General features: G+C 48.4%; 1 protein-coding gene across 1 annotated transcript in view; it reads right to left on the reverse strand.

Moving 5' to 3' along the window:
- LOC140418126 (glypican-6-like) overlaps positions 1 to 26,409 on the reverse strand; it is a 347,023-nt gene that overhangs the window by 100,865 nt on the left and 219,749 nt on the right. Inside the window, exon 5 of the mRNA XM_072501539.1 lies at positions 13,047 to 13,177. Coding sequence (XP_072357640.1) covers positions 13,047 to 13,177 — 131 coding nt within the window. The remainder of the gene's footprint in view (positions 1 to 13,046; positions 13,178 to 26,409) is intronic.

Raw genomic sequence — 26,409 nt, forward strand, 5'->3', positions numbered from 1 at the left:
CTCGTCCGCCAACAGCCCCACCTCCAAGCGCCACAGCGGGCGCTGGTCCCTCTCCTCCCCCATCTCCAAGTCCACCCAATGCGGGCCGTGGTCCGAAATGGCTATTGCCGAATACTCAGTATCCTCTACTCTCGCTATCAGCGCCCTACTCAAGATGAAAAAGTCGATTCGGGAATAAGCCCTATGAACATGTGAGAAGAATGAAAATTCCCTAGCCCCCGGCCTTGCAAATCTCCAAGGGTCCACCCCTCCCATCTGATCCATAAACCCCCTCAGCACTTTAGCCGCCGCCGGCTTCCTACCCATCCTAGACCTGGAGCGATCCAGTGCCGGATCCAGCACCGTGTTAAAGTCTCCCCCCCCATTATCAGGTCCCCCACTTCCAAGTCTGGGATCCAACCCAACATACGCCGCATAAAACCCGCATCGTCCCAGTTCGGCGCATACACATTGACCAGTACCACCCTCTCTCCCTGCAACTTACTACTTACCATTATGTACCTACCGCCATTATCTGCCACAATGCTCGACGCCTCAAACGACACCTTCTTTCCCACCAAGATCGCCACCCCTCGATTTTTGGCATCCAGCCCCGAGTGAAACACTTGACCTACTCACCCTTTCCTCAATCTTACCTGGTCTGCCACCTTCAGGTGTGTCTCCTGAAGCATAGCCACATCCGCCTTGAGCCCCTTCAGGTGCACGAACACGCGGGCCCCCTTAACCGGCCCTTTCAGTCCCCTTACATTCCAGGTTATCAGCCGGATCAGGGGGCTACCCGCCCCCCCCCTCCCCCACCGACTAGTCATGACCCCTCCTCGGCCAGCCACGTGCCCGCACCCCACACCCGGCCCGTTCCCCACAGCGGCATACCCCCATCTCGACCCCCCCCCCCCCCCCCCACTCGCTCCAGCTCCTCCTTGACCATAGCAGCAGCAACTCGATCCCCCCCCCCCGGGCTAGGATCTATCCTAGCTGATTATGATAGCGGCATTTAAGGGGCATCTAGACAAATATATGAATAGGGTGGGAATGGAAGGTTACGGGCTCCGTAAGTGCAGACAGTTTTAGTTTAGGCAGGTACAATGGTCGGCACAGACTTGGGTGGACCGAAGGGCCTGTTCCTGTGCTGCATTGTTCTTTGAAGCCTGTATTTCCAAACGCCTGTATATCTTATCCCTCAGGATCTTCTCTAGTAACTTACCCACCACTTAGGCTTACCGGTCTATATTTCACAGGTTTTTCTTTACAGACCTTCTTAAATAAGGGCACAACATATGCTACCCTCCAGTCTTTCTCCACAGTAAACACAGAGAAATATTCATTCAGAACCTCGCCCATCTCCTGCGGTTCCACGCCTATGTGCCCACTTTGATCCTTGAGGGGTCCTATTCTCTCTCAAGTTATTCTTTTTCCTTTAATCTACTTAAAGAATCCCTTTAGATTCACCTCTCAGCTAAAGCTACCTCATGCCCCCTTTTTGCCCTCCTAATTTCTTTCTTGAGTATACTCCTGTATTCCCTGTACACCTCCAGCGAATCCCTTGATTCCAGCTGCTTGCACCTGAGCCATGCCTCTTTTTTCCTGGCCAAAGCCCCAATACGTTTTGTTTTGCACGGATCCCTACTACTGCCAGCCTTGTCCTTTACCCTAACATGAAGATATAGACCCTGAACTTTAGCTATTTCACTTTTAAAGGCCTCCCATTTGCCCTCAAACAAGCTACTCCAATCAACCCTTGCAAGCTACTGTCTAATTCCATCAAAATTCGCCTTTTGCCAATTTAGAACTTGCACCTGTCGACCAGTTTTGTCCCATAACCATTTTAAAATTAATAGAACTATGGTGATTGGTCCCAAAGTGGTTCCCCACCGTCACCTCAGTCACTTGCCCTGCCCTATTTCCCAAGAGCAAGTCAAGCTTTGTCCTTTCCCGGGGGCGGCATGTGGCGCAGTGGTTAGCACTGGGACACTGAGGACGCGGGTTCGAATCCCGGCCTTGGGTCACTGTCCGTGTGGAATTTGCACATTATCCCCATGTCTGCGTGGGTTTCACTCCCACAACCCAAAGATGCTAGTGCAGTTGGGGAGGGTTTAAACTAATGTGCCAGGGGGATGGGAACCGATGTAGGAAGTCAGTGGGGACAGAAACAAAAGGCAGGAAGGGAGAGTGTGTAAAGCATGACCAGAGAAAGCAGGGCAGAGAGCAAGGAAGGTCTACATTAAACTGCATTTATTTCAATGCAAGGGGCCTGACGGGCAAAGCGGATGAACTCAGGGCATGGACGGGCACATGGGACTGGGATATTATAGCTATGACTGAAACATGGCTAAGGGAGGGGCAGGACTGGCAGCTCAATGTTCCGGGGTACAGATGCTATAGAAAGGATAGAACAGGAGGTAAGAGAGGAGGGGGAGTGGCGTTTTTGATTAGGGAGAACATCACGGCAGTACTTAGAGGGGATATATCCGAGGGTTCGCCCACTGAGTCTATATGGGTGGAACTGAAAAATAAGAAGGGAGAGATCACCTTGGTAGGACTGTACTACAGGCCCCCAAATAGTCAGCGGGAAATTGAGGAGCAAATATGTAAGGAGATTACAGATAGCTGCAAGAATAATAGGGTGGTAGTAGTAGGGGACTTTAACTTTCCCAACATTGACTGGGACAGCCATAGCATTAGGGGCTTGGATGGAGGGAAATTTGTTGAGTGTATTCAGGAGGAATTTCTCATTCAGTATGTGGATGGACCGACTAGAGAGGGGGCAAAACTTGACCTTGTCTTGGGAAATAAGGAAGGGCAAGTGATAGAAGTGCTAGTGAGGGATCACTTTGGGACAAGTGACCATAATTCCATTAGTTTTAAGATAGCTATGGAGAATGATAGGTCTGGCCCAAGAGTTAAAATTCTTAATTGGGGCAAGGCCAATTTTGATGGTATCAGACAGGAACTTGCAGAGGTAGATTGGGGGAGACTATTGGCAGACAAAGGGACGGCTGGTAAATGGGAGGCTTTTAAAAATGTGTTAACCAGGGTGCAGGGTAAGCACATTCCCTTAAGAGTGAAGGGCAATGCTGGTAGAAGTAGGGAACCCTGGATGACTCGAGATATTGAGACTCTGGTCAAAAAGAAGAAGGAGGCATATGACGTACATAAGCAACTGGGATCAAGTGGATCCCTTGAAGAGTATAGAGATTGTCGAGATAGAGTTAAGAGGGAAATCAGGAGGGCAAAAAGGGGACATGAAATTGCTTTGGCAAATAATGCAAGGGAGAATCCAAAGAGATTCTACAGATACATAAAGGGGAAAAGAGTAACTAGGGACAGAGTAGGGCCTCTTAAGGATCAACAAGGGCATCTATGTGCAGAGCCACAAGAGTTGGGTGAGATCCTGAATGAATATTTCTCATCGGTATTCACGGTGGAGAAAGGCATGGATGTTAGGAAACTAAGGGAAATAAATAGTGATGTCTTGAGAAGTGTGCATATTACAGAGGAGGAGGTGCTGGAAGTCTTAAAGCGCATCAAGGTAGATAAATCCCCGGGACCTGATGAAATGTATCCCAGGATGTTGTGGGAGGCTAGGGAGGAAATTGCGGGTCCCCTAACCGAGATATTTGAATCATCGGCAGCCACAGGTGAGGTGCCTGAAGATTGGAGAGTGGCGAATGTTGTGCCCTTGTTTAAGAAGGGCAGCAGGGAAAAGCCTGGGAACTACAGACCGGTGAGCCTAACGTCTGTAGTAGGTAAGTTGCTAGAAGGTATTCTGAGAGACAGGATCTACAAGCATTTAGAGAGGCAAGGACTGATTCGGGGCAGTCAGCATGGCTTTGTGCGTGGAAAATCATGTCTCACAAATTTGATTGAGTTTTTTGAGGGAGTGACCAAGAAGGTAGATGAGGGTAGTGCAGTAGACGTTGTCTACATGGACTTTAGCAAAGCCTTTGACAAGGTACCGCATGGTAGGTTGTTGCAGAAGGTTAAAGCTCACGGGATCCAGGGTGAGTTTGCCAATTGGATTCAAAATTGGCTGGACGACAGAAGGCAGAGGGTGGTTGTAGAGGGTTGTTTTTCAAACTGGAGGCCTGTGACCAGTGGTGTGCCTCAGGGATCGGTGCTGGGTCCACTGTTATTTGTGATTTATATTAATGATTTGGATGAGAATTTAGGAGGCATGGTTAGTAAGTTTGCAGATGACACCAAGATTGGTGGCACAGTGGATAGTGAAGAAGGTTATCTAGGATTGCAACGGGATCTTGATCAATTAGGCCAGTGGGCCGACGAATGGCAGATGGAGTTTAATTTAGATAAATGTGAGGTGATGCATTTTGGCAGATCGAATCAGGCCAGGACCTACTCAGTTAATGGTATGGCGTTGGGGAGAGTTATAGAACAAAGAGATCTAGGAGTACAGGTTCATAGCTCCTTGAAGGTGGAGTCGCAGGTGGACAGGGTGGTGAAGAAGGCATTCGGCATGCTTGGTTTCATTGGTCAGAACATTGAATATAGGAGTTGGGACGTCTTGTTGAAGTTGTACAAGACATTGGTACGGCCACACTTGGAATACTGTGTGCAGTTCTGGTCACCCTATTATAGAAAGGATATTATTAAACTAGAAAGAGTGCAGAAAAGATTTACTAGGATGTTGCCGGGACTTGATGGTTTGAGTTATAAGGAGAGGCTGGATAGACTGGGACTTTTTTCCCTGGAGCGTAGGAGGCTTAGGGGTGATCTTATAGAGGTCTATAAAATAATGAGGGGCATAGATAAGGTAGATAGTCAACATCTTTTCCCAAAGGTAGGGGAGTCTAAAACTAGAGGGCATAGGTTTAAGGTGAGAGGGGAGAGATTCAGAAGGGCCCAGAGGGGCAATTTCTTCACTCAGAGGGTAGTGAGTGTCTGGAATGGGCTGCCAGAGGTAGTAGTAGAAGCGGGTACAATTGTGTCTTTCAAAAAGCATTTAGATGGTTACATGGGTAAGATGGGTATAGAGGGTTATGGGCCAAGTGCGGGCAACTGGGACTAGCTTAATGGTAAAAAACTGGGCGGCATGGACTGGTTGGGCCGAAGGGCCTGTTTCCATGCTGTAAACTTCTATGATTCTATGTGCAGGTTAGGTGGATTGGCCGGGCTATATTGCCCCTTAATTGGAAATAAAAATAATTGAGTACTGTCATGTGAGAGTACCATTAAGAAATGGAGGTTTATAAATGGGTGTGTATATAAATATCTGTAGTGAGAGTACCTTTAAGTAATGGGTGTTTACTACTGCAGTGATGTCAGAGAGTGGGTGGAGCTGGGCTGTCTGTCAGCTTTTTACTTTTGTTTTTGAGCAGGCTGCAGAGTGTGTTTTTAGTTTCGTTTTCAGTGTTGGAACTGAAGCCAGACCAAGCAGGTGTACTGCTGGTCTCTCTGCCATCAAAAATCTAGCTCTTGATCATTTGGTGAATTCAGAATTATAAATGTTTTCAGTAGTAAGGGGCTGGTTTGGCACAGGGCTAAATAGCTGGCTTTTAAAGCAGACCAAGGCAGGCCAGCAGCACGGTTCAATTCCCATCCCAGCCTCCCCGAACAGGCGCCGGAATGTGGCGACTAGGGGCTTTTCACAGTAACTTCATTTGAAGCCTACTTGTGACAATAAGCGATTTTCATTTCATTTTCATTTCATAGTGACTTTAACCTGATGTGCTTCTGATAAAGGTTTTGTTTTTAAGTCGTATGGATGTTAAAAAGGAAAGCTTAAAGGTTTACTTAGTGTTGTAGTCTTTGGGGGTTGTATTTGAATTAATGGTTGCTGAGATGTTCACTGTTTGTTTTAAAAAGGTTAACTTGAGTTAATAGAATAAACATTGTTTTGCTTTAAAAAATACTTTTCCATTTCTGCAGGACCACACCTGTAGAGTGGGCCGTGTGCTCCCCATACCACAATCTATTAAAAGTTGTGGGTCAGGTGACCTCCATGATATACTTTGGGGTTCTCTAAACCCTGGCCCATAACAACTTGGGGGCTCGAGGGGGATAAAAGTCTATCTATTGGATTGGCTTAGTGAACTTAAAGACAGTGGGGGGTGAGCATATTGTGGTTGCTTTTCAGGTGTGGTATTTCAGTTAAGTAGGGAGTGTGTTGGGGACAATGGCTCTTTCAGAGGCTTTGAAGTTTTTGGGAGTGGACACGGTCACACCCAGTACCTTACGGACAGAGACTACCTGGCAAAATGCGAAAAGATGAGGTAATTATGGCGGTGGCTAAGCATTTAAAGTTGCCTGAGATACAGTTTGACTCATTGGAAATGGCAAAAATTCAGTTGCAAATTAAACAAATGGAACATGAGAAAGAATTAAAGCTGCTTGAATACGAAAGAGAGGAAAATGAGAGAGGAATACGAAAGAGAGAGAGAGAGCGGAAAAAGAAAGAGATAGAGCGGAAGAAGAAAGAGATTGAGCGGAAAGAGAGAGAGAGTGGAAAAAGAAAAGGAGAGAGAAGAAAGGAGAAAAGAAAGAATAGCCCTAGCAGAACAAAAAGAAAGAGAAAGAGAGATACAGATCAGGGAAAAAGATAAAGAGAGAGAGTTTGAACTTCAGAAAATGGCCATGAAACATGACAGTCAGTTAAAATTGGCTGACATAAAGGGAAACGTTCAGTTGGATGATACTGATGAGGATAGTGAGAAAGAGCGTCAAAGTCAAAGTCTTGGTGGGGATAGAACATAGAAAATACAGCACAGAACAGGCCCTTCGGCCCACGGTGTTGTGCCGAACCTTTGTCCTAGATTAATCATAGATTATCATTGAATTTACAGTGCAGAAGGAGGCCATTCGGCCCTTTGAGTCTGCACCGGCTCTTGGAAAGAGAACCCTACCCAAACTCAACACCTTCACCCAACACCAAGGGCAATTTGGACATTAAGGGCAATTTATCATTGGCCAATTCACCTAACCCGCACATCTTTGGATTGTGGGAGGAAACCGGAGCACCCGGAGGAAACCCACGCAGACACGGGGAGGACGTGCAGACTCCGCACAGTCAGTGACCCAAGCCGGAATCGAACCTGGGACCCTGGAGCTGTGAAGCAATTGTGCTATCCACAATGATACCGTGCTGCCCTTGAGAACAAATAAATCTACACTATCATTTTACTGTAATCCATGTATCTATCCAATAGCTGCTTGAAGGTCCCTAATGTTTCCGACTCAACTACTTCCACAGGCAGTGCATTCCATGCCCCCACTACTCTCTGGGTAAAGAACCTACCTCTGATATCCCTCCTATATCTTCCACCTTTCACCTTAAATTTATGTCCCCTTGTAATGGTTTGTTCCACCCGGGGAAATTGTCTCTGACTGTCTACTCTATCTATTCCCCTGATCATCTTATAAACCTCTATCAAGTCGACCCTCATCCTTCTCCGTTCTAATGAGAAAAGGCCTAGCACCCTCACCCTTTCCTTGTAAGACCTACTCTCCATTCCAGGCAACATCCTGGTAAATCTTCTTTGCACCTTTTCCAAAGCTTCCACATCCTTCCTAAAATGAGGCGACCAGAACTGTTCACAGTACTCCAAATGTGGCCTTACCAAAGTTTTGTACAGCTGCATCATCACCTCACGGCTCTTAAATTCAATCCCTCTGTTAATGAACGCGAGCACACCATAGGCCTTCTTCACAGCTCTATCCACTTGAGTGGCAACTTTCAAAGATGTATGAACATAGACCCCAAGATCTCTCTGCTCCTCCACATTGCCAAGAACTCTACCGTTAACCCTGTATTCCGCATTCATATTTGTCCTTCCAAAATGGACAACCTCACACTTTTCAGGGTTAAACTCCATCTGCCACTTCTCAGCCCAGCTCTGCATCCTATCTATGTCTCTTTGCAGCCGACAACAGCCCTCCTTACTATCCACAACTCCACCAATCTTCGTTTCGTCTGCAAATTTACTGACCCACCCTTCAACTCCCTCATCCAAGTCATTCATGAAAATCACAAACAGCAGAGGACCCAGAACTGATCCCTGCGGTACGCCACTGGTAACTGGGATCCAGGCTGAATATTTGCCATCCACCACCACTCTCTGACTTCTATCGGTTAGCCAGTTCGTTATCCAACTGGCCAAATTATCCACTATCCCATGCCTCCTTACTTTCTGCATAAGCCTACCATGGGGAACTTTATCAAATGCCTTACTAAAATCCATGTACACTACATCCACTGCTTTACCTTCATCCACATGCTTGGTCACCTCCTCAAAGAATTCAATAAGATTTGTAAGGCAAGACCTACCCCTCACAAATCCGTGCTGACTATCCCTAATCAAGCAGTGTCTTTCCAGATGCTCAGAAATCCTATCCTTCAGTACCCTTTCCATTACTTTGCCTACCACCGAAGTAAGACTAACTGGCCTGTAATTCCCAGGGTTATCCCTAGTTCCTTTTTTGAACAGGGGCACGACATTCGCCACTCTCCAATCCCCTGGTACCACCCCTGTTGACAGTGAGGACGAAAAGATAATTGCCAACGGCTCTGCAATTTCATCTCTTGCTTCCCATAGAATCCTTGGATATATCCCGTCAGGCCCGGGGGACTTGTCTATCCTCAAGTTTTTCAAAATGCCCAACACATCTTCCTTCCTAACAAGTATTTCCTCGAGCTTACCAATCTGTTTCACACTGTCCTCTCCAACAATATCGCCCCTCTCATTTGTAAATACAGAAGAAAAGTACTCATTCAAGTTAAAGAGGTGTGAATTGTCTCAAGCCAGGACAATTGGTAGGATTCCGCAAGCCCAGGTCAGATGGTGGGGGGTGAATGTAATGCAACATGAATCCAAGGTCCCGGTTGAGGCCGTACTCATGTGTGCGGAACTTGGCTATAAGTTTCCGCTCGGCGATTCTGCGTTGCCGCGCGTCCTGAAGGCTGCCTTGGAGAACGCTTACCCGGAGATCAGAGGCTGAATGCCCTTGACTGCTGAAGTGTTCCCCGACTGGAAGGGAACATTCCTGCCTGGTGATTGTCGCGCGATGTCCATTCATCCGTTGTCGCAGCATCTGCATGGTCTCGCCAATGTACCACGCTTCAGGACATCCTTTCCTGCAGCGTATGAGGTAGACAACGTTGGCCGAGTCGCACGAGTATGTACCGCGTACCTGGTGGGTGGTGTTCTCACGTGTAATGGTGAAACCCATGTCGATGATCTGGCAAGTCTTGCAGAGATTGCCATGGCAGGGTTGTGTGGTGTCGTGGTCGCTGTTCTGAAGGCTGGGTAGTTTTACTGCAAACAATGGTTTGTTTGAGGTTGCGCGGTTGAAGGCAAGTAGTGGGGGTGTGGGGATGACCTTGGCAAGATGTTCATCTTCATCAATGACGTGTTGAAGGCTGTTTAGAAGATGTCGTAGTTTCTCCGCTCCGGGAAAGTACTGGACGACGAAGGGTATTCTGTCGGTTGTGTCCCGTGTTTGTCTTCTGAGGAGGTTGGTTCGTTTTTGTGCTGTGGCGCGTTGGAACTGTCGATCGATGAGTCGAGCGCCATATCCCGTTCGTACGAGGGCATCTTTCAGCGTCTGTAGATGTCTGTTCTCCTGCTCCTCGTCTGAGCAGATCCTGTGTATACGGAGGGCTTGTCCATAGGGGATGGTTTCTTTAATGTGGCACTCTAGCTCTGTAAAGACTTAATTACCTACAAATGCTCGCATTCAAAGCATTGTTTGGCAGCTTTGACTTTGTCTGTATAAATGTTTCTGAAACCTACCTCTTCATTCACCTGAGGAAGGAGCAGTGCTCTGAAAGTTAGTGATTTGAAACAAACCTGTTGGACTTCAACCTGGTTGTAAGACTTCTTACTGTGCTCACCCCAGTCCAACGCCGGCATCTCCACTTAAGGGTTATGGGAATAAGGCAGGAAAGTGGAACATAGAACATAGAAAATACAGCACAGACCAGGCCCTTCGGCCCACGATGTTGTGCCGAACCTTTGTCCTAGATTAATCATAGATTATCATTGAATTTACAGTGCAGAAGGAGGCCATTCGGCCCTTTGAGTCTGCACCGGCTCTTGGAAAGAGCACCCTACCCAAACTCAACACCTCCACCCAACACCAAGGGCAATTTGGACATTAAGGGCAATTTATCATTGGCCAATTCACCTAACCCGCACATCTTTGGACTGTGGGAGGAAACCGGAGCACCCGGAGGAAACCCACGCAGACACGGCGAGGACGTGCAGACTCCGCACAGACAGTGACCCAAGCCGGAATCGAACCTGGGACCCTGGAGCTGTGAAGCAATTGTGCTATCCACAATGCTACCGTGCTGCCCTTGAGAACAAATAAATCTACACTATATCATTTTACCGTAATCCATGTACCTATCCAATAGCTGCTTGAAGGTCCCTAATGTTTCCGACTCAACTACTTCCACAGGCAGTGCATTCCATGCCCCCACTACTCTCTGGGTAAAGAACCTACTTCTGATATCCCTCCTATATCTTCCACCTTTCACCTTAAATTTATGTCCCCTTGTAATGGTTTGTTCCACCCGGGGAAAAAGTCTCTGACTGTCTACTCTATCTATTCCCCTGATCATCTTATAAACCTCTATCAAGTCGCCCCTCATCCTTCTCCGTTCTAATGAGAAAAGGCCTAGCACCCTCAACCTTTCCTCGTAAGACCTACTCTCCATTCCAGGCAACATCCTGGTAAATCTTCTTTGCACCTTTTCCAAAGCTTCCACATCCTTCCTAAAATGAGGCGACCAAAACTGTACACAATACTCCAAATGTGGCCTTACCAAAGTTTTGTACAGCTGCATCATCACCTCACGGCTCTTAAATTCAATCCCTCTGTTAATGAACGCGAGCACACCATAGGCCTTCTTCACAGCTCTATCCACTTGAGTGGCAACTTTCAAAGATGTATGAACATAGACCCCAAGATCTCTCTGCTCCTCCACATTGCCAAGAACTCTACCGTCAACCCTGTATTCCGCATTCATATTTGTCCTTCCAAAATGGACAACCTCACACTTTTCAGGGTTAAACTCCATCTGCCACTTCTCAGCCCAGCTCTGCATCCTATCTATGTCTCTTTGCAGCCGACAACAGCCCTCCTTACTATCCACAACTCCACCAATCTTCGTTTCGTCTGCAAATTTACTGACCCACCCTTCAACTCCCTCATCCAAGTCATTCATGAAAATCACAAACAGCAGAGGACCCAGAACTGATCCCTGCGGTACGCCACTGGTAACTGGGATCCAGGCTGAATATTTGCCATCCACCACCACTCTCTGACTTCTATCGGTTAGCCAGTTCGTTATCCAACTGGCCAAATTTCCCACTATCCCATGCCTCCTTACTTTCTGCATAAGCCTACCATGGGGAACTTTATTAAATGCCTTACTAAAATCCATGTACACTACATCCACTGCTTTACCTTCATCCACATGCTTGGTCACCTCCTCAAAGAATTCAATAAGATTTGTAAGGCAAGACCTACCCCTCACAAATCCGTGCTGACTATCCCTAATCAAGCAGTGTCTTTCCACTGGAGTTAAAGATTATCAAAGCAGATCAGCCATGATCTCATTGAATGGCAGTGAAGGATCGATGGGCCAAATGGCCTACATCTTCTCCTACATCTTATGGTCTTTGCTTCCAATTTACCTGGGCAAAATCCATTCTCACCCCATTGAAGTTGGCTGTCCTCAAATTGATTATTCTGACTCTGGATTGCTCATTGTGCTTTTCCTTTCCAATTCTCTTCTCGTACCTGGCAGTGCAGTAAGGCAGACTTTTGTCTGTTTCCAGAACTAGTTATTCCTTGAACAGGTTGCTAGTCTATCACCAGAGGTTTACAGCTTGAGGGACGCCACTCCGCAACAAGCATGGCTGACCAGGAGTCTCTCCCGCTCTTACCACCTGCATTGGCTGGCTGTAAAGATTTGCAGATTGACACTCAACAAGTTTGGCTGCGTTGTGAACATACCTTTCTTTAAGTCCTGGGGTGGGTCTCAAGACTTTCTGGCTCAGATGGAGGGAGGCTACCAACTACGCCACAAGACCGTCATAAGTTCATAAGATATAGGAGCAGGATTAGGACATTCGGCCCATCAGTTCTGCTCCGCCATTCTATCATGGCTGATATGTTCCTCATCTGCTACCTACAATGTTACAGGCCAAGAGCTGGATTGTGAAATCAGCCAGAGCATCTCCCTAGGACACATGACCTCGGAGCGGGAGTCGGCAATTTAGCCTCCCGAGCCTAACACCCGCAATGTGATCATGGCTGTTCCCATCCTGGCCTCAACACCATTGCCCGTTCTCCATAAGATTATGACCTCTCATTTTAGAATGCCCCACAAGAGGAAGCATCAGCTCCATGTCTACTTTATCCAGACCGTTTACCATCTTGTACACCTCAATTAGATCACCCCTCATTCTTCTAAACTCTAGAGTATAAGCCTAAACTGTTCAATCACTCCTCATACGACAAACACGTCATCTCTGGAATCAACTCAGGACTCTAATCTTTCCTATTAATTGGTGGCCTATAGACTGCACCAGTTTTGAAAATTCAAATACACCACATCGACTGGTTCTCTAGTCTGCTGGTTAAATGCTCAATGATGTTGCAGGGCTCATCTTTTTCCCTTTTTTAAAAACAGGAGTGCAACATTTATAACCTCAGTCTTCTGGCATTACCACCATATTTGAGGAGGATTAGAAGATTGTAGTGTCAGTAACCTTGGATGGATGCCAGATCCCATGGGGAATAGATGGCTTTTCCACTTTGTCTAAGGTACTGACATTTAAATACTATGGATCCAGTTATGAACATCTAACAACAAACAGTGCAACCATAACTCATTCTTTATTAAAATTAAAATGCTTTTAACAAGAAATAGAGAAAGGTTGCCCAATGGAAAGATTGTTGTTGTTGCTAAGTTGAGTGTGTTGGGAGTTACTGGAGTAGCAGAGCAGGGCGAATGTGCAACATTAGACTATTTCCCCATTTAATGACAAAATGAAAGAGTTAATTCAACATGAATATACCTTTTGAGAGATTTGCATGCTGTTCTCCTGCATGTTCATGATTGCATCAGAAATCTTAACATCAATGGGGTCCATGACTGATTCAATGTTGAATGGCCCCTCCAACCTCTCAGCCACCATCAACATCGCATCTGGAAAAAGAGGCGAGTACAAAAAATTGCCATAGATCTTAATAACAACTTGGCTTAATCATAAAATCATAGAATTTACAGTGCAGAAGGAGGCCATTTGTCCCACCGGGTCTGCACCGGCCCTTGGAAAGTGCACCCGATTTAAGACCACGCTTCCACCCTATTCTCGTAACCCAGTAACCCCACCTAACCTTTTGGACACTAAGTGGCAATTTAGCTTGGTCAATCCTCCTAACCTGCACATCTTTGGACAGTGGGAGGAAACTGGAGCACGGAGGAAACCCACGCAAACACGGGGAGAAAGTGTAAACTCCACACAGACAGTCACCAGAGATCGGAATTAAACCTGGGTCCCTGGAGCGGTGGTGCTAACCACGGTGCCACCGAGCTGCCCGATGATGTTGATGGAGTTTACATGGATTTCAGCAAAGCGTTTGACAAGATCCACATAGGCAAATGGGATTAGGATTGGCAGATCAGGTGCCAGGCATCAGTGTCGAAGGGCTTTTTCTGCACAGTGTTTTTCTGTGATTCTGTGATATGGGAGAAGGCGGGATCAGGCAATTGAACTTGATGATCAGCCATGATCATAAGGAATGGTGGAGCAGGCTCGAAGGGCCGAATGGCCTCCTCCAGTTTCTATTTTCTATGTATGTTTCTTTTTTTTCTAATTTAGAGTACCCAATTATTTGTTTTCCAATTAAGGGGCAATTTAGCATGGCCAATCCACATACATCATTGTGGGGCTGAGACCTACACAGACACGGGAAGAATGTGCAAACTCCACACGGACAGTGACCCGGGGCCAGGATCAAACCCCAGTGCTAACCACTGGGCCACCGGAGCTTGTGGGGGGCTTTGATTTTTACATTTACTTAATGTCCAGACATCTGCCATTCCTTTGAAATAGCTGAACAAATTTTGTACTTCTTTGACTCAAAGTCCATCTGATGTGCCTTTGAAAAAAAATCTTCAGAAGGCCAACTATTCAGGCAACTTCAAAGACACCATTGCATTCACCTCCAGAAGGGTTGTGAATGTGGAATTTGCTACCCCAGAGTACGGTGGGTGCAGGAACAGGGAGTACATTTAAGGAGGAGCTAGGCAGATTTTTAACAGGTAATGGGTCCAAGGGTTATGGAGAAGGGGCAGGACGGTGGAGTTAAGGTCAGGATAAGATCAGCCATGATCGAATGGCGGAGCAGACTAGATGGGCCAAATGGCCTAATTCAGCTCTTATATCTTATGAATTTAGACGGTTGATTATAGAACATAGAACAGTACAGCACAGAACAGGCCCTTCGGCCCTCGATGTTGTGCCGAGCTTTGTCCGAAACCAAGATCAAGCTATCCCACTCCCTGTCATTCTGGTGAGCTCCATGTGCCTATCCAATAACCGCTTGAAAGTTCCTAAAGTGTCCGACTCCACGATCACAGCAGGCAGTCCATTCCACACCCTAACCACTCTCTGAGTAATAATTATACAGTTGTGCAATGGAATTGGTTATGAATGACTGCCTGAGAACCAAGACCGACTAATGGAATTAGCTCAGCAGGGGACTGTGAGCTTAGTTTGATTGATAGTTTTATGAATAGTTAATAGGGTTAAAGTGCTTTGAAGAGGTGCTCAAATGGCTGTTTGTTTATTTTGACGGATTTGTGAGCACTTGGGATATATAGGCTTTTTAAGTGGAGCTTGAAGAAGAACATAAGAACTAGGAGCAGGAGGAGGCCATCTGGCCCTTCGAGCCTGCTCCGCCATTCAATGAGATCATGGCTGGTCTTTTGTGGACTCAGCTCCACTTTCCCGCCCGAACACCATAACCCTTTATTCTTCAAGATACCATCTATCTTTATCTTGAAAACATTTAATGAAGGAGCCTTCATTGCTTCACTGGGCAGGGAATTCCATAGATTCACAAACCTTTGGGTGAAGAAGTTCCTCCTAAGCTCAGTCCTAAGTCCTTTCTCAGGTAAGGAGACCAAAACTGAACACAATACTCCAGGTGTAGCCTCACTAACACCTTATACAGTTGCAGAATAACCTCCCTAGTCTTAAACTCCATCCCTCTAGCAATGAAGGACAAAATTCCATTCGCCTTCTTAATCACCTGTTGCACCTGTAAACCAACTTGTTGCGACTCATGCACTAGGACACCCAGGTCTCTCTGCACAGCAGCAGGTTTTAATATTTTATCATTTAAATAACAATCCCTTTTGCTGTTATTCCTACCAAAATCGATAACCTCACATTTGTCAACATTGTATTCCATCTGCCAGACCCTAGCCCATTCAACTTAGCCTGTCCAAATCCCTCTGCAGACTTCCGGTATCCTCTGCACTTTTTGCTTTACCACTTATCTTAGTGTCCTCTGCAAACTTGGACACATTGCCCTTGGTCCCCAACTCCAAATCATCTATGTAAATTGTGAACAGTTGTGGGCCCAACACTGATCCCTGAGGGACACCACTAGCTACTGATTGCCAACCAGAGAAACACCCATTAATCCCCACTCTTTGCTTTCTATTAATTAACCAATCCTCTATCCATGCTACTACTTTACCCTTAACGCCATGGGGCTGGTTTAGCTCACTGGGCTAAATCGCTGGCTTTTAAAGCAGACCAAGGCAGGCCAGCAGCACGGTTCGATTCCCGTACCAGCCTCCCCGAACAGGCGCCGGAATGTGGCGACTAGGGGCTTTTCACAGTAACTTCATTGAAGCCTATTCGTAACAATAAGCGATTTTCATTTCATTTCATATCTTTATCTTATGCAGCAACCTTTTGTGTGGCACCTTGTCAAAAGCTTTCTGGAAATCCAGATATACCACATCATTGACTCCCAGTTATCTATCGCACTGGTAACGTCCTCAAAAAATCCCACTAAATTAATTAGGCACAGCATGCCCTTTATGAACCCATGCTGCGTCTGCCCAATGGGAAAATTTACATCCAGAATCCTCGCTAGTTCTTCCTTGATGATAGATTCCAGCATCTTCCCTACTACCGAAGTTAAGCTAACTGGCCTATAATTACCCGCTTTCTGCCTATCTCCTTTTTTACACCGTGCTGTCACGTTTGCTAATTTCCAATCCGCCGGGACCACCCCAGAGTCTAGTGAATTTTGGTAAATTATCACTAGTGCATTTGCAATTTCCCTAGCCATCTCTTTTAGCACTTTGGGATGCAGTCCATCAGGGCCAGGAGACTTGTCTACCTTTAGCCCAATTAGCTTACCCAGTTTTGTGAAGGGTAGGTCGTGCCTCACAAACCTTATTGAGTTCTTTGAGAAGGTGACCAAACAGGTGGATGAGGGTAAAGCAGTTGATGTGGTGTATATGGATTTCAGTAAAGCGTTTGATAAGGTTCCCCACGGTAGGCTACTGCAGAAAATACGGAGGCATGGGATTCAGGGTGATTTAGCAGTTTGGATCAGAAATTGGCTAGCTGGAAGAAGACAAAGGGTGGTGGTTGATGGGAAGTGTTCAGACTGGAATCCAGTTACTAGTGGTGTACCACAAGGATCTGTTTTGGGCCACTGCTGTTTGTCATTTTTATAAATGACCTGGAGGAGGGTGTAGAAGGATGGGTGAGTAAATTTGCAGATGACACTAAATTTGGTGGAGTTGTGGACAGGGCGGAAGGATGTTACAAGTTACAGAGGGACATAGATAAGCTGCAGCACTGGGCTGAGAGGTGGCAAATGGAGTTTAATGCAGAAAAGTGCGAAGTGATTCATTTTGGAACGAATAACAGGAAGACAGAGTACTGGGATAATGGTACGATTCTTGGCAGTGTGGATGAGCAGAGAGATCTCGGTGTCCATGTACATAGATCCCTGAAAGTTGCCACCCAGGTTGAGAGGGTTGTTAAGAAGGTGTACGGTGTGTTAGCTTTTATTGGTAGAGGGATTGAGTTTCGGAGCCATGAGGTCATGTTGCAGCTGTACAAAACTCTGGTGCGGCCGCATTTGGAGTATTGCGTGCAATTCTGGTCGCCGTATTATAGGAAGGATGTGGAAGCATTGGAAAGGGTGCAGAGGAGATTTACCAGAATGTTGCCTGGTATGGAGGGAAGATCTTATGAGGAAAGGCTGAGGGACTTGAGGCTGTTTTCCTTAGAGAGAAGAAGGTTAAGAGGTGACTTAATTGAGGCATACAAGATGATCAGAGGATTGGATAGGGTGGATAGAGAGAGCCTTTTTCCTCAGATGGTGATGTCTAGTACGACGGGACATAGCTTTAAATTGAGGGGAGATAGATATAGGACAGATGTCAGAGGTAGGTTCTTTACTCAGAGAGTAGTAAGGGCGTGGAATGCCCTGCCTGCAACAGTAGTGGACACGACAACACTAAGGGCATTCAAATGGTCATTGGATAGACGTATGGACGATAAGGGAATAGTGTAGATGGGCTTTAGAGTGGTTTCACAGGTCGGCGCAACATCGAGGGCCGAAGGCCCTGTACTGCGCTGTAATGTTCTATGTTCTATCACTACCTCCTTAGTGATAACAATCATCTCAAGGTCCTCACCTGTTGTAGCCTCATTTCCATCAGTCACTAGCATGTTATTTGTGTCTTCCACTGTGAAGACCGACCCAAAAAACCTGTTCAGTTCCTCAGCCAGTTCCTCATCTCCCATTATTAAATCTTCCTTCTCATCCTCTAAAGGACCAATATTTACCTTAGCCACTCTTTTTTGTTTCATATATTTGTAGAAACTTTTACTATCTGGTTTTATATTCTAAGCAAATTTATTCTCATATTCTATCTTACTCTTCTTTAGTAGCTTTCTGTTGCCCCCTAAAGATTTCCCAATCCTCTAGTCTCCCACTAATATTTGCCACTTTGTATGCTTTTTCCTTCAATTTGATACTCTCCCTTATTTCCTTACTTATCTACGGTCGATTTTCCCTCTTTTTACCGTCCTTCCTTTTTGTTGGTATAAACCTTTGCTGAGCACTGTGAAAAATCGCTTGGAATGTTCTCCACTGTTCCTCAACTGTTTCACCGTAAAGTCTTTGCTCCCAGTCTACCTTAGCTAGCTCTTCTCTCATCCCATTGTAATCTCCTTTGTTTAAACACAAAACACTCGTGTTCGATTTTACTTTCTCACCCTCCATCTGTATTTTAAATTCCACCATATTGTGATCGCTCCTTCCGAGAGGATCCCTAACTATGAGACCATTAATCAATCCTGTCTCGGGGGCAGCACGGTGGCGCAGTGGGTTAGCCCTGCAGCCTCACGGCGCCGAGGTCCCAGGTTCGATCCCGGCTCTGGGTCACCGTCCGTGTGGAGTTTGCACATTCTCCCCGTGTTTGCATGGGTTTCGCCCCCACAACCCAAAGGTGTGCAGGCTAGGTGGATTGGCCACGCTAAATTGTCCCTTAATTGGAAAAAATGAATTGGGTACACTAAATTTATTTTTAAAAACAACAAAATCAATCCCGTCTCATTACACAGGACCAGATCTAGGATCGCTTGTTCCCTCGTAGGTTCCTTTACATACTGTTCTAGGAAACTATCACGGATACATTCCTTTTTTTTTAAAATAAATATTTTATTAAAGCTTTTCCAACCAACGTTTTTACGTAACAAAAATAGAAGTACTAATAAAAATAAAAATAAAAATAAACAAGAATTATTAAACAAAACAAGGTGGGTGTTGTCTTCCTATAAAACTTACATTATATCAACAGTTCCCCCCCCCCCCCCCACACTGAGCCCCCCCCCCTCCCGCCCCAGGATGCTGCTGCTGACGACAATTACTGCTCCCCTAGAAAGTCAAGGAAAGGTTGCCACCACCGGGAGAACCCCATCAAGGACCCTCTCAAGGCGAACCTTATTCACTCCAGGCTGAGGAACCTCGCCATGTCGCTAACCCAGGTCTCCACACTCGGGGGTTTTGAGTCCCTCCACATTAGCAAGATCTGTCTCTGGGCTACCAGGGAGGCAAAGGCCAGTACCTCGGCCTCTTTTGCTTCCTGCACTCCCGGATCCTCCGACACCCCAAATATCGCTACTGTTGGACTCTCCTTCACCCGCGTGTCCAAAATCCTACACATCACCCTCGCAAAACCCTGCCAGAATTCTTTAAGCGCCGGGGATGCCCAAAACATATGGGCATGGTTCGCCGGACTCCCTGCACATCTCGGGTACCTGTCCTCCACCCCAAAAAACTTACTCATCCTTGCCGCCGTTATGTGCGCCCGATGCACCACCTTAAACTGAATTAAGCTGAGCTTGGCACATGATGAGGAGGAGTTCATCCTGCCCAGGGCGTCGGCCTACAGGCCCTCACCCAGCTCCTCCTCCCACTTGCCCTTCAACTCCTCCAGTGAGCGCTCCCCACCCCCTGCAGCTCCTGATATATGTCCGACACCTTCCCCTCCCCTACCCAGATGCCAGTCACCACCCTGTCCTGGATCCTACGCGGGGGCAGCAGTGGAAATGTCCCCACCTGTTTTCTAAGAAAGTCCCGAACCTGGAGGTACCTGAACGCATTCCCCGGGGGTAGGCCGAACCTCTCCTCCAGCGTCTGCATGCTAGGGAAAGTCCCGTCTCTAATCAGGTCCCCCATCCTCCTAATACCTGCCCTCTACCAGCCTTGGAACCCCCCCCATCCATCCTACCTGGAGCAAATCTATGGTTATTCCGTATTGGGGTCCACACCGAGGCCCCCTCCTCCTGCTTGTTTCTCCTCCACTGCCCCCAAATCGTCAGTGCCGCCGCCACCACCGGACTTGTGGTGTATCGTGCCGGTGAGAATGGCAGCGGAGCCGTGACTAGTGCCCCTAGGCTGGTGCCTTTGCATGATGCCGCCTCCAGCCGCCCCCTCCTCCATCATCCACTTCCTAATCATGGCCACATTGGCCGCCCAATAATAGCTGCAGAAGTTCGGCAGAGCCAGTCCCCCCCCGCCCCCCCCAACCCGGCTACGCTCCAAGAATGCCCTTTTAACTCACGGGGTTTTATTCGCCCACACAAACCCCGTAACAATTCTATTCACCCACTTAAAAAAGGACTTGGGGATGAAAATGGGGAGGCATTGACAGACGAAGAGGAACCTGCGGAGAACCGTCATCTTCACAGTCTGCACCCGCCCCACCAGGGAAAGCGGGAACATATCCCACCTTTTAAACTCTCCCTCCATCTGCTCCATGAGCCGGGTTAAGTTGAGCCTGTGCAGGGCATCCCAGTTCCTGGCCACTTGTATCCCCAAGTACCGAAAGCTCCTCTCCACTATCCTGAGCGGGAGCTCCCTCAGTCTCTCCTCCTGGCCCCTAGCGTGGACCACGAACAGCTCACTCTTCCCCACGTTCAATTTATACCCCGAGAACCTCCCGAAGTCCCTCAGGATCCGCATGACCTCCCCCACCCCCTCTAGCGGGTCCGAAATGTACAACAGCAGGTCATCCGCGTAGAGGGAGACCCGGTGATCCTCCACCCCGCGCACCAGTCCCCTCCAATCCCCCGAAGTCCTGAGCACAATGGCCAATGGCTCAATTGCCAGGGCAAACAGAAATGGGGACAGAGGACACCCCTGCCTCGTCCCCCGGTGCAGCCTGAAATACTCCAACCTTAGCCAGTCCGCGGACACACTCGCTACAGGGGCCTGAGACAGCAGCTTGACCCACCCTATGAATCCCTCCCCGAATCCAAACCTGCCTCGCGCCTCCCACAGATACTACCACTCCACCCTGTCAAAGGCCTTCTCTGCGTCCATCGCAGCCACCACTTCCGCACCCCCCCCCCCCCCCCCCCTCCCCTCCAAGGGCATCATGATAATATTCAGGAGCCTCCTCACATTCGCGTTCAGCTGCCTGCCCTTAACAAAACCCGTCTGGTCCTCCAGAATCACTCCCGGGACACAGTCCTCTATTCTGGTGGCCAGAACTTTTGCCAACAGTTTGGCATCCACGTTCAGGAGCGATATCGGCCTGTAAGACCCACACTGAAGCGGGTCCTTCTCCTTCTTCAAGATAAGCGAAATCAATGCCTACGACATCGTCTCTCCTTTGCCTCATTGAAGGTTCTTAGCAGGAGTGGGCTCAGTAGCTCCGAGAACTTCTTACAAGATTCTACAGGGAAGCCGTCCAGACCCGGGGGCCTTGCCCGACTGCATGCTTGCCAGCCCCTGACTACCTCCCCCAACTCAATTGGGGGCCCCAAACCCTCCACCAGCCCCACTTCCAGCCTCGGGAACCTCAACCGGTCCATAAACTGGCTCATCCCTTCCCCCTCCCCAGGGGGTTCCGACTCGTATAACTTCCCGTAGAACTCCCTGAAGACTTCATTGACCCTCTCTGAGCTCAGCACCATGTTGCCCTCCTTATCCCGCACTCCCCAATCTCTCTAGCCGCCTCCCTCTTGCGCAGTTGGTGCACCAGCATCCTACTCGCCTTCTCCCCATACTCATAGACTGCCCCTTTCACTTTCCTTAACTGCGCCTCCGCCTTCCCAGTGGTCAGCAAATTGAACTCCGCCTGCAGTTTCCAGCGTTCGTTCAGCGGCCCCTCCCCCTTCTAGGGCCTCCGCGTATCACCTGCCTCTCCCTCTCTGCCCTCTCCTTCTCTTTGTGGGACCTGATGGAGATTAACTCTCCCCTAACGACCGCCTTCAAAGTCTCCCACACCACTGCCACCGTTACCTCCCATGTATCATTCGCTCCCACATAGTTCTCAATGCTCCTCCCTATCCGCCCACACACCTCCTCATCCGCCAGCAGCCCCACATCCAGTCTCCAGAGAGGGTGCTGACCCCGCTCCGCCCCCAGCCACAGGTCCACCCAGTGCGGGGCATGGTCCGAGACCGCAATGGCCGAGTATTCAACCCCCTCCACCCTGGGGATCAGCGCCCTACCCAACACAAAGAAGTCTATCCGCGAATAGACTTTATGGACGTGGGAGAAAAAGGAGAACTCCTTCGCCCTTGGCCGCGCAAACCTCCACAGGTCCACACCCCCCATCTGGCCCATGAACTCCCACAGGGCCCTGGCCGCCGCTGGCCTCTTTCCCGACCTGGACTTGGAACGGTCCAAAATCAGGTCCAAGACCGTATTAAAGTCCCCTCCCATAATCAGGTTACTTGACTCCAAGTCCGGGATCCTACCCAACACGCACCTCATGAAGTCCACATCGTCCCAGTTTGGGGCATACACATTCACTAGCACCACCCGGGCCCCCTGCAGCTTGCCACTCACCATTATGTACCTGCCCCCCTTCTCCGCCACGATACTCCCCGCCTCAAATGCCACTCGTTTACTAACCAAAATTGCCACCCCTCTGGTCTTTGAGTCTTAACCCTGAGTGAAACACCTGTCCCACCCATCCTTTCCTCAGCCTCGTCTGGTCCGCGAGCTTTAAGTGCGTCTCTTGCAACATGGCACGTCCGCCTTCAACCCCTTTAAATGCGAGAACACGTGGGACCTCTTGACCGGCCTATTCAGGCCCCTCGCGTTCCACGTGATCAGCCTGGCCGGGGGGTTGGCACCCCCCCCCTCCCCCCCTCTCCCCCCCTCCCCCCCCCTCTCCCTCCCTCTCCCTCCCTCTCCCCCCCCTCCCTCTCCCCCCCCTCCCCCCTCCCCCCCCCTCCCCCCCCCTCCCCCCCCCTCCCCCTCCCTCCCTCCCCCCCCTCCCCCCCCTCCCCCTCCCCCCTCCCCTCCCCCCCTTCCCCCCCCTCCCCCCTCCCCCCTTCCCCCCCCCCTCCCTCCCCTCCCCCTCCCTCCCCCCTCTCTCCCCCCTCCCTCCCCCCCCCTCTCCCCCCCCCTCTCCCCCCCCTCTCCCCCCCCTCTCCTCCCCCCCCTCTCTCCCCCCCCTCTCTCCCCCCCTCTCCCTCTCCCCCCCTCTCCCTCTCCCCCTCTCCCCCCCCTCTCCCCCTTCTCTCCCCCTTCTCTCCCTCTTCCCCCCCTCTTCCCCCCCCCCTCTCCCCTCCCCCCTCCCCTCTACCCCTCCCCCCCCCTCCTCCCCCCCATCCTGCCGACTAACCATCTCCCTTTTTCGGCCAGCCACGTGCCCCCACCTCCCGACCCCAGCCCGACTCTCCATCCATTCCCCTCACCTGGCTCCCCTTCAGTCAGCACAGCACCACCCCTCGCCCCCCCCCCCCCCCCCCACCCTGCCAAGCATCCGCTTAGCTCTGATTTCCCCCCCCCCCCACTATACTTCCGTGAGTCAGCTCACCCATGCTGACCCCGGCACGTGGGTACATTCTGTAAACTCCTCCTCAAGGCTGCCTTGACCGACCTGGTGAAACCAATCGACATGTAGATTAAAATCCCCCATGTTTGGCAGGAAGGATCAAGGAAAACCCAAAAGCTTTCTATAGGTATGTCAGGAATAAGCGAATGACTAGGGACAGAGTAGGACCAGTCAAGGACAGGGATGGGAAGTTGTGTGTAGAGTCTGAAGAGATAGGCGAGATACTAAATGAATATTTTTCGTCAGTATTCACTCAGGAAAAAGATAATGTTGTGGAGGAGAATGCTGAGCTCCAGGTAAATAGATTAGATGGCATTGAGGTAAGTAGGGAAGAGGTGTTGGCAATTCTGGACAGGCTGAAAATAGATAAGTCCCCGGGGCCTGATGGGATTTATCCTAGGATTCTCTGGGAGGCCAGGGAAGAGATTGCTGGACCATTGGCTTTGATTTTTATGTCATCATTGGATACAGGAATAGTGCCAGAGGACTGGAGGATAGCAAATGTGGTCCCTTTGTTCAAAAAGGGGAGCAGAGACAACCCCGGCAACTATAGACCGGTGAGCCTCACGTCTGTAGTGGGTAAAGTCTTGGAGGGCATTATAAGAGACAAGATTTATAATCATCTAGATAGGAATAATATGATCAGGGATAGTCAGCATGGCTTTGTGAAGGGTAGGTCATGCCTCACAAACCTTATCGAGTTCTTTGAGAAGGTGACTGAACAGGTAGACGAGGGTAGAGCAGTTGATGTGGTGTATATGGATTTCAGCAAAGCGTTTGATAAGGTTCCCCACGGTAGGCTATTGCAGAAAATACGGAGGCTGGGGATTGAGGGTGATTTAGAGATGTGGATCAGAAATTGGCTAGCTGAAAGAAGACAGAGGGTGGTGGTTGATGGGAAATGTTCAGAATGGAGTTCTGTCACAAGTGGAGTACCACAAGGATCTGTTCTGGGGCCGTTGCTGTTTGTCATTTTTATCAATGACCTAGAGGAAGGCGCAGAAGGGTGGGTGAGTAAATTTGCAGACGATACTAAAGTCGGTGGTGTTGTCGATAGTGAGGAAGGAAGTAGCAGGTTACAGAGGGATATAGATAAGCTGCAGTGCTGGGCTGAGAGGTGGCAAATGGAGTTTAATGTAGAGAAGTGTGAGGTGATTCACTTTGGAAGGAAAAACAGGAATGTGGAATATGTGGCTAATGGAAAAGTTCTTGAAAGTGTGGATGAGCAGAGGGATCTAGGTGTCCATGTACATAGATCCCTGAAAGTTGCCACCCAGGTTGATAGGGTGGTGAAGAAGGCCTATGGAGTGTTGGCCTTTATTGGTAGAGGGATTGAGTTCCGGAGTCAGGAGGTCATGTTGCAGCTGTACAGAACTCTGGTACGGCCGCATTTGGAGTATTGCGTACAGTTCTGGTCACCGCATTATAGGAAGGACGTGGAGGCTTTGGAACGGGTGCAGAGGAGATTTACCAGGATGTTGCCTGGTATGGAGGGAAAATCTTATGAGGAAAGGCTGATGGACTTGAGGTTGTTTTCGTTAGAGAGAAGAAGGTTAAGAGGAGACTTAATAGAGGCATACAAAATGATCAGAGGGTTAGATAGGGTGGACAGTGAGAGCCTTCTCCCGCGGATGGAAATGGCTAGCACGAGGGGACATAGCCTTAAACTGAGGGGTAATAGATATAGGACAGAGGTCAGGGGTAGGTTCTTTACGCAAAGAGTAGTGAGGCCGTGGAATGCCCTACCTGCTACAGTAGTGAACTCGCCAACATTAAGGGCATTTAAAAGTTTATTGGATAAACATATGGATGATAATGGTATAGTGTAGGTTAGATGGCTTTTGTTTCGGTGCAACATCGTGGGCCGAAGGGCCTGTACTGCGCTGTATTGTTCTATGTTCTATGTTCTATGTTAACTGCTGTACCATTTCCACATGCATCTGTTATTTCTTTGTTTATTGCACACCCCACCATAATGTTACTCTTTGGTGGCCTATAGATTACTCCTATCAGAGACTTTTTCGTTCTTACTATTCCTGATTTCCACCCAAATGGATTCAACCTTATCCTCCACGCAACCGATGTCATCCCTCACTACTGCTCTGATGGGGGCTGGTTTAGCACAAGGCTAAAGAGCTGGCTTTTAAAGCAGACCAAGGCAGGCCAGCAGCACGGTTTAATTCCCGTACCAGCCTCCCCGAACAGGCGCCGGAATGTGGTGACTAGGGGCTTTTCACAGTAACTTCATTTGAAGCCTACTTGTGACATTAAGCGATTTTCATTTCATTTTTCATTTCATTTCATGTCATGTCATCCTTAAATAACAGAGCAACACCACCTCCCTTACCATCCACTCTGTCCTTCTGAAGAGCTTGATACCAAATAGTTTGAACGGCTGATTGTGAGTTTTATGAGCTTCTAAGAGAAGGAATTTTCTCAATTGGATTTTCAATGGGTAATAGTTTTTGTCAATTCATGAGCATTTCAAAGATTTGCTGGTGTTATGAGTTCTGTCATTGTGGATCCTGGGTGAATGGGTATGGAGGTTGCATTGGGGGCATGGAGAGGCCATGGATGCAAGGGGCGGGGGCTAGGATACCAAACAATCATCCAAAGAACGAGACCAATAACCCAGTGAATGGAGATGGGTATTCTAACCCGCTCTGCTCCCTCCTCAGGCTTGCATTGGGATGTCACAAAATCGTGTTGCCTTTGCTTAATCCTATAGTGATTTTCTAAGTGCTCTGTTAAGATGTCTCAAATAATAGATGTTAATTCTTTTCCAACTGCTTTTATCAGACTAACTGGCCTATAAGTTTGTGTTTTCTCTTTTCCTCCTCTCTTCAATAGCTGGATTACATAGTCATGCTCAAAGTTAATCTAGAGAATTCAGGAAGAGCAAAACCAATACATCCACCATCTCTTCAATTACCTCTTCTGAAACCTTGAGATATAGGTCATTACGTCCAGGGGATTTGCCGACATTTAGTCGCATTAACTTTTCAAGTACTATTAATTTGTTAATACGTAAT

The sequence above is a fragment of the Scyliorhinus torazame genome, chromosome 5 (assembly GCF_047496885.1).
Source record: "Scyliorhinus torazame isolate Kashiwa2021f chromosome 5, sScyTor2.1, whole genome shotgun sequence".
Taxonomy (NCBI): domain Eukaryota; kingdom Metazoa; phylum Chordata; class Chondrichthyes; order Carcharhiniformes; family Scyliorhinidae; genus Scyliorhinus; species Scyliorhinus torazame.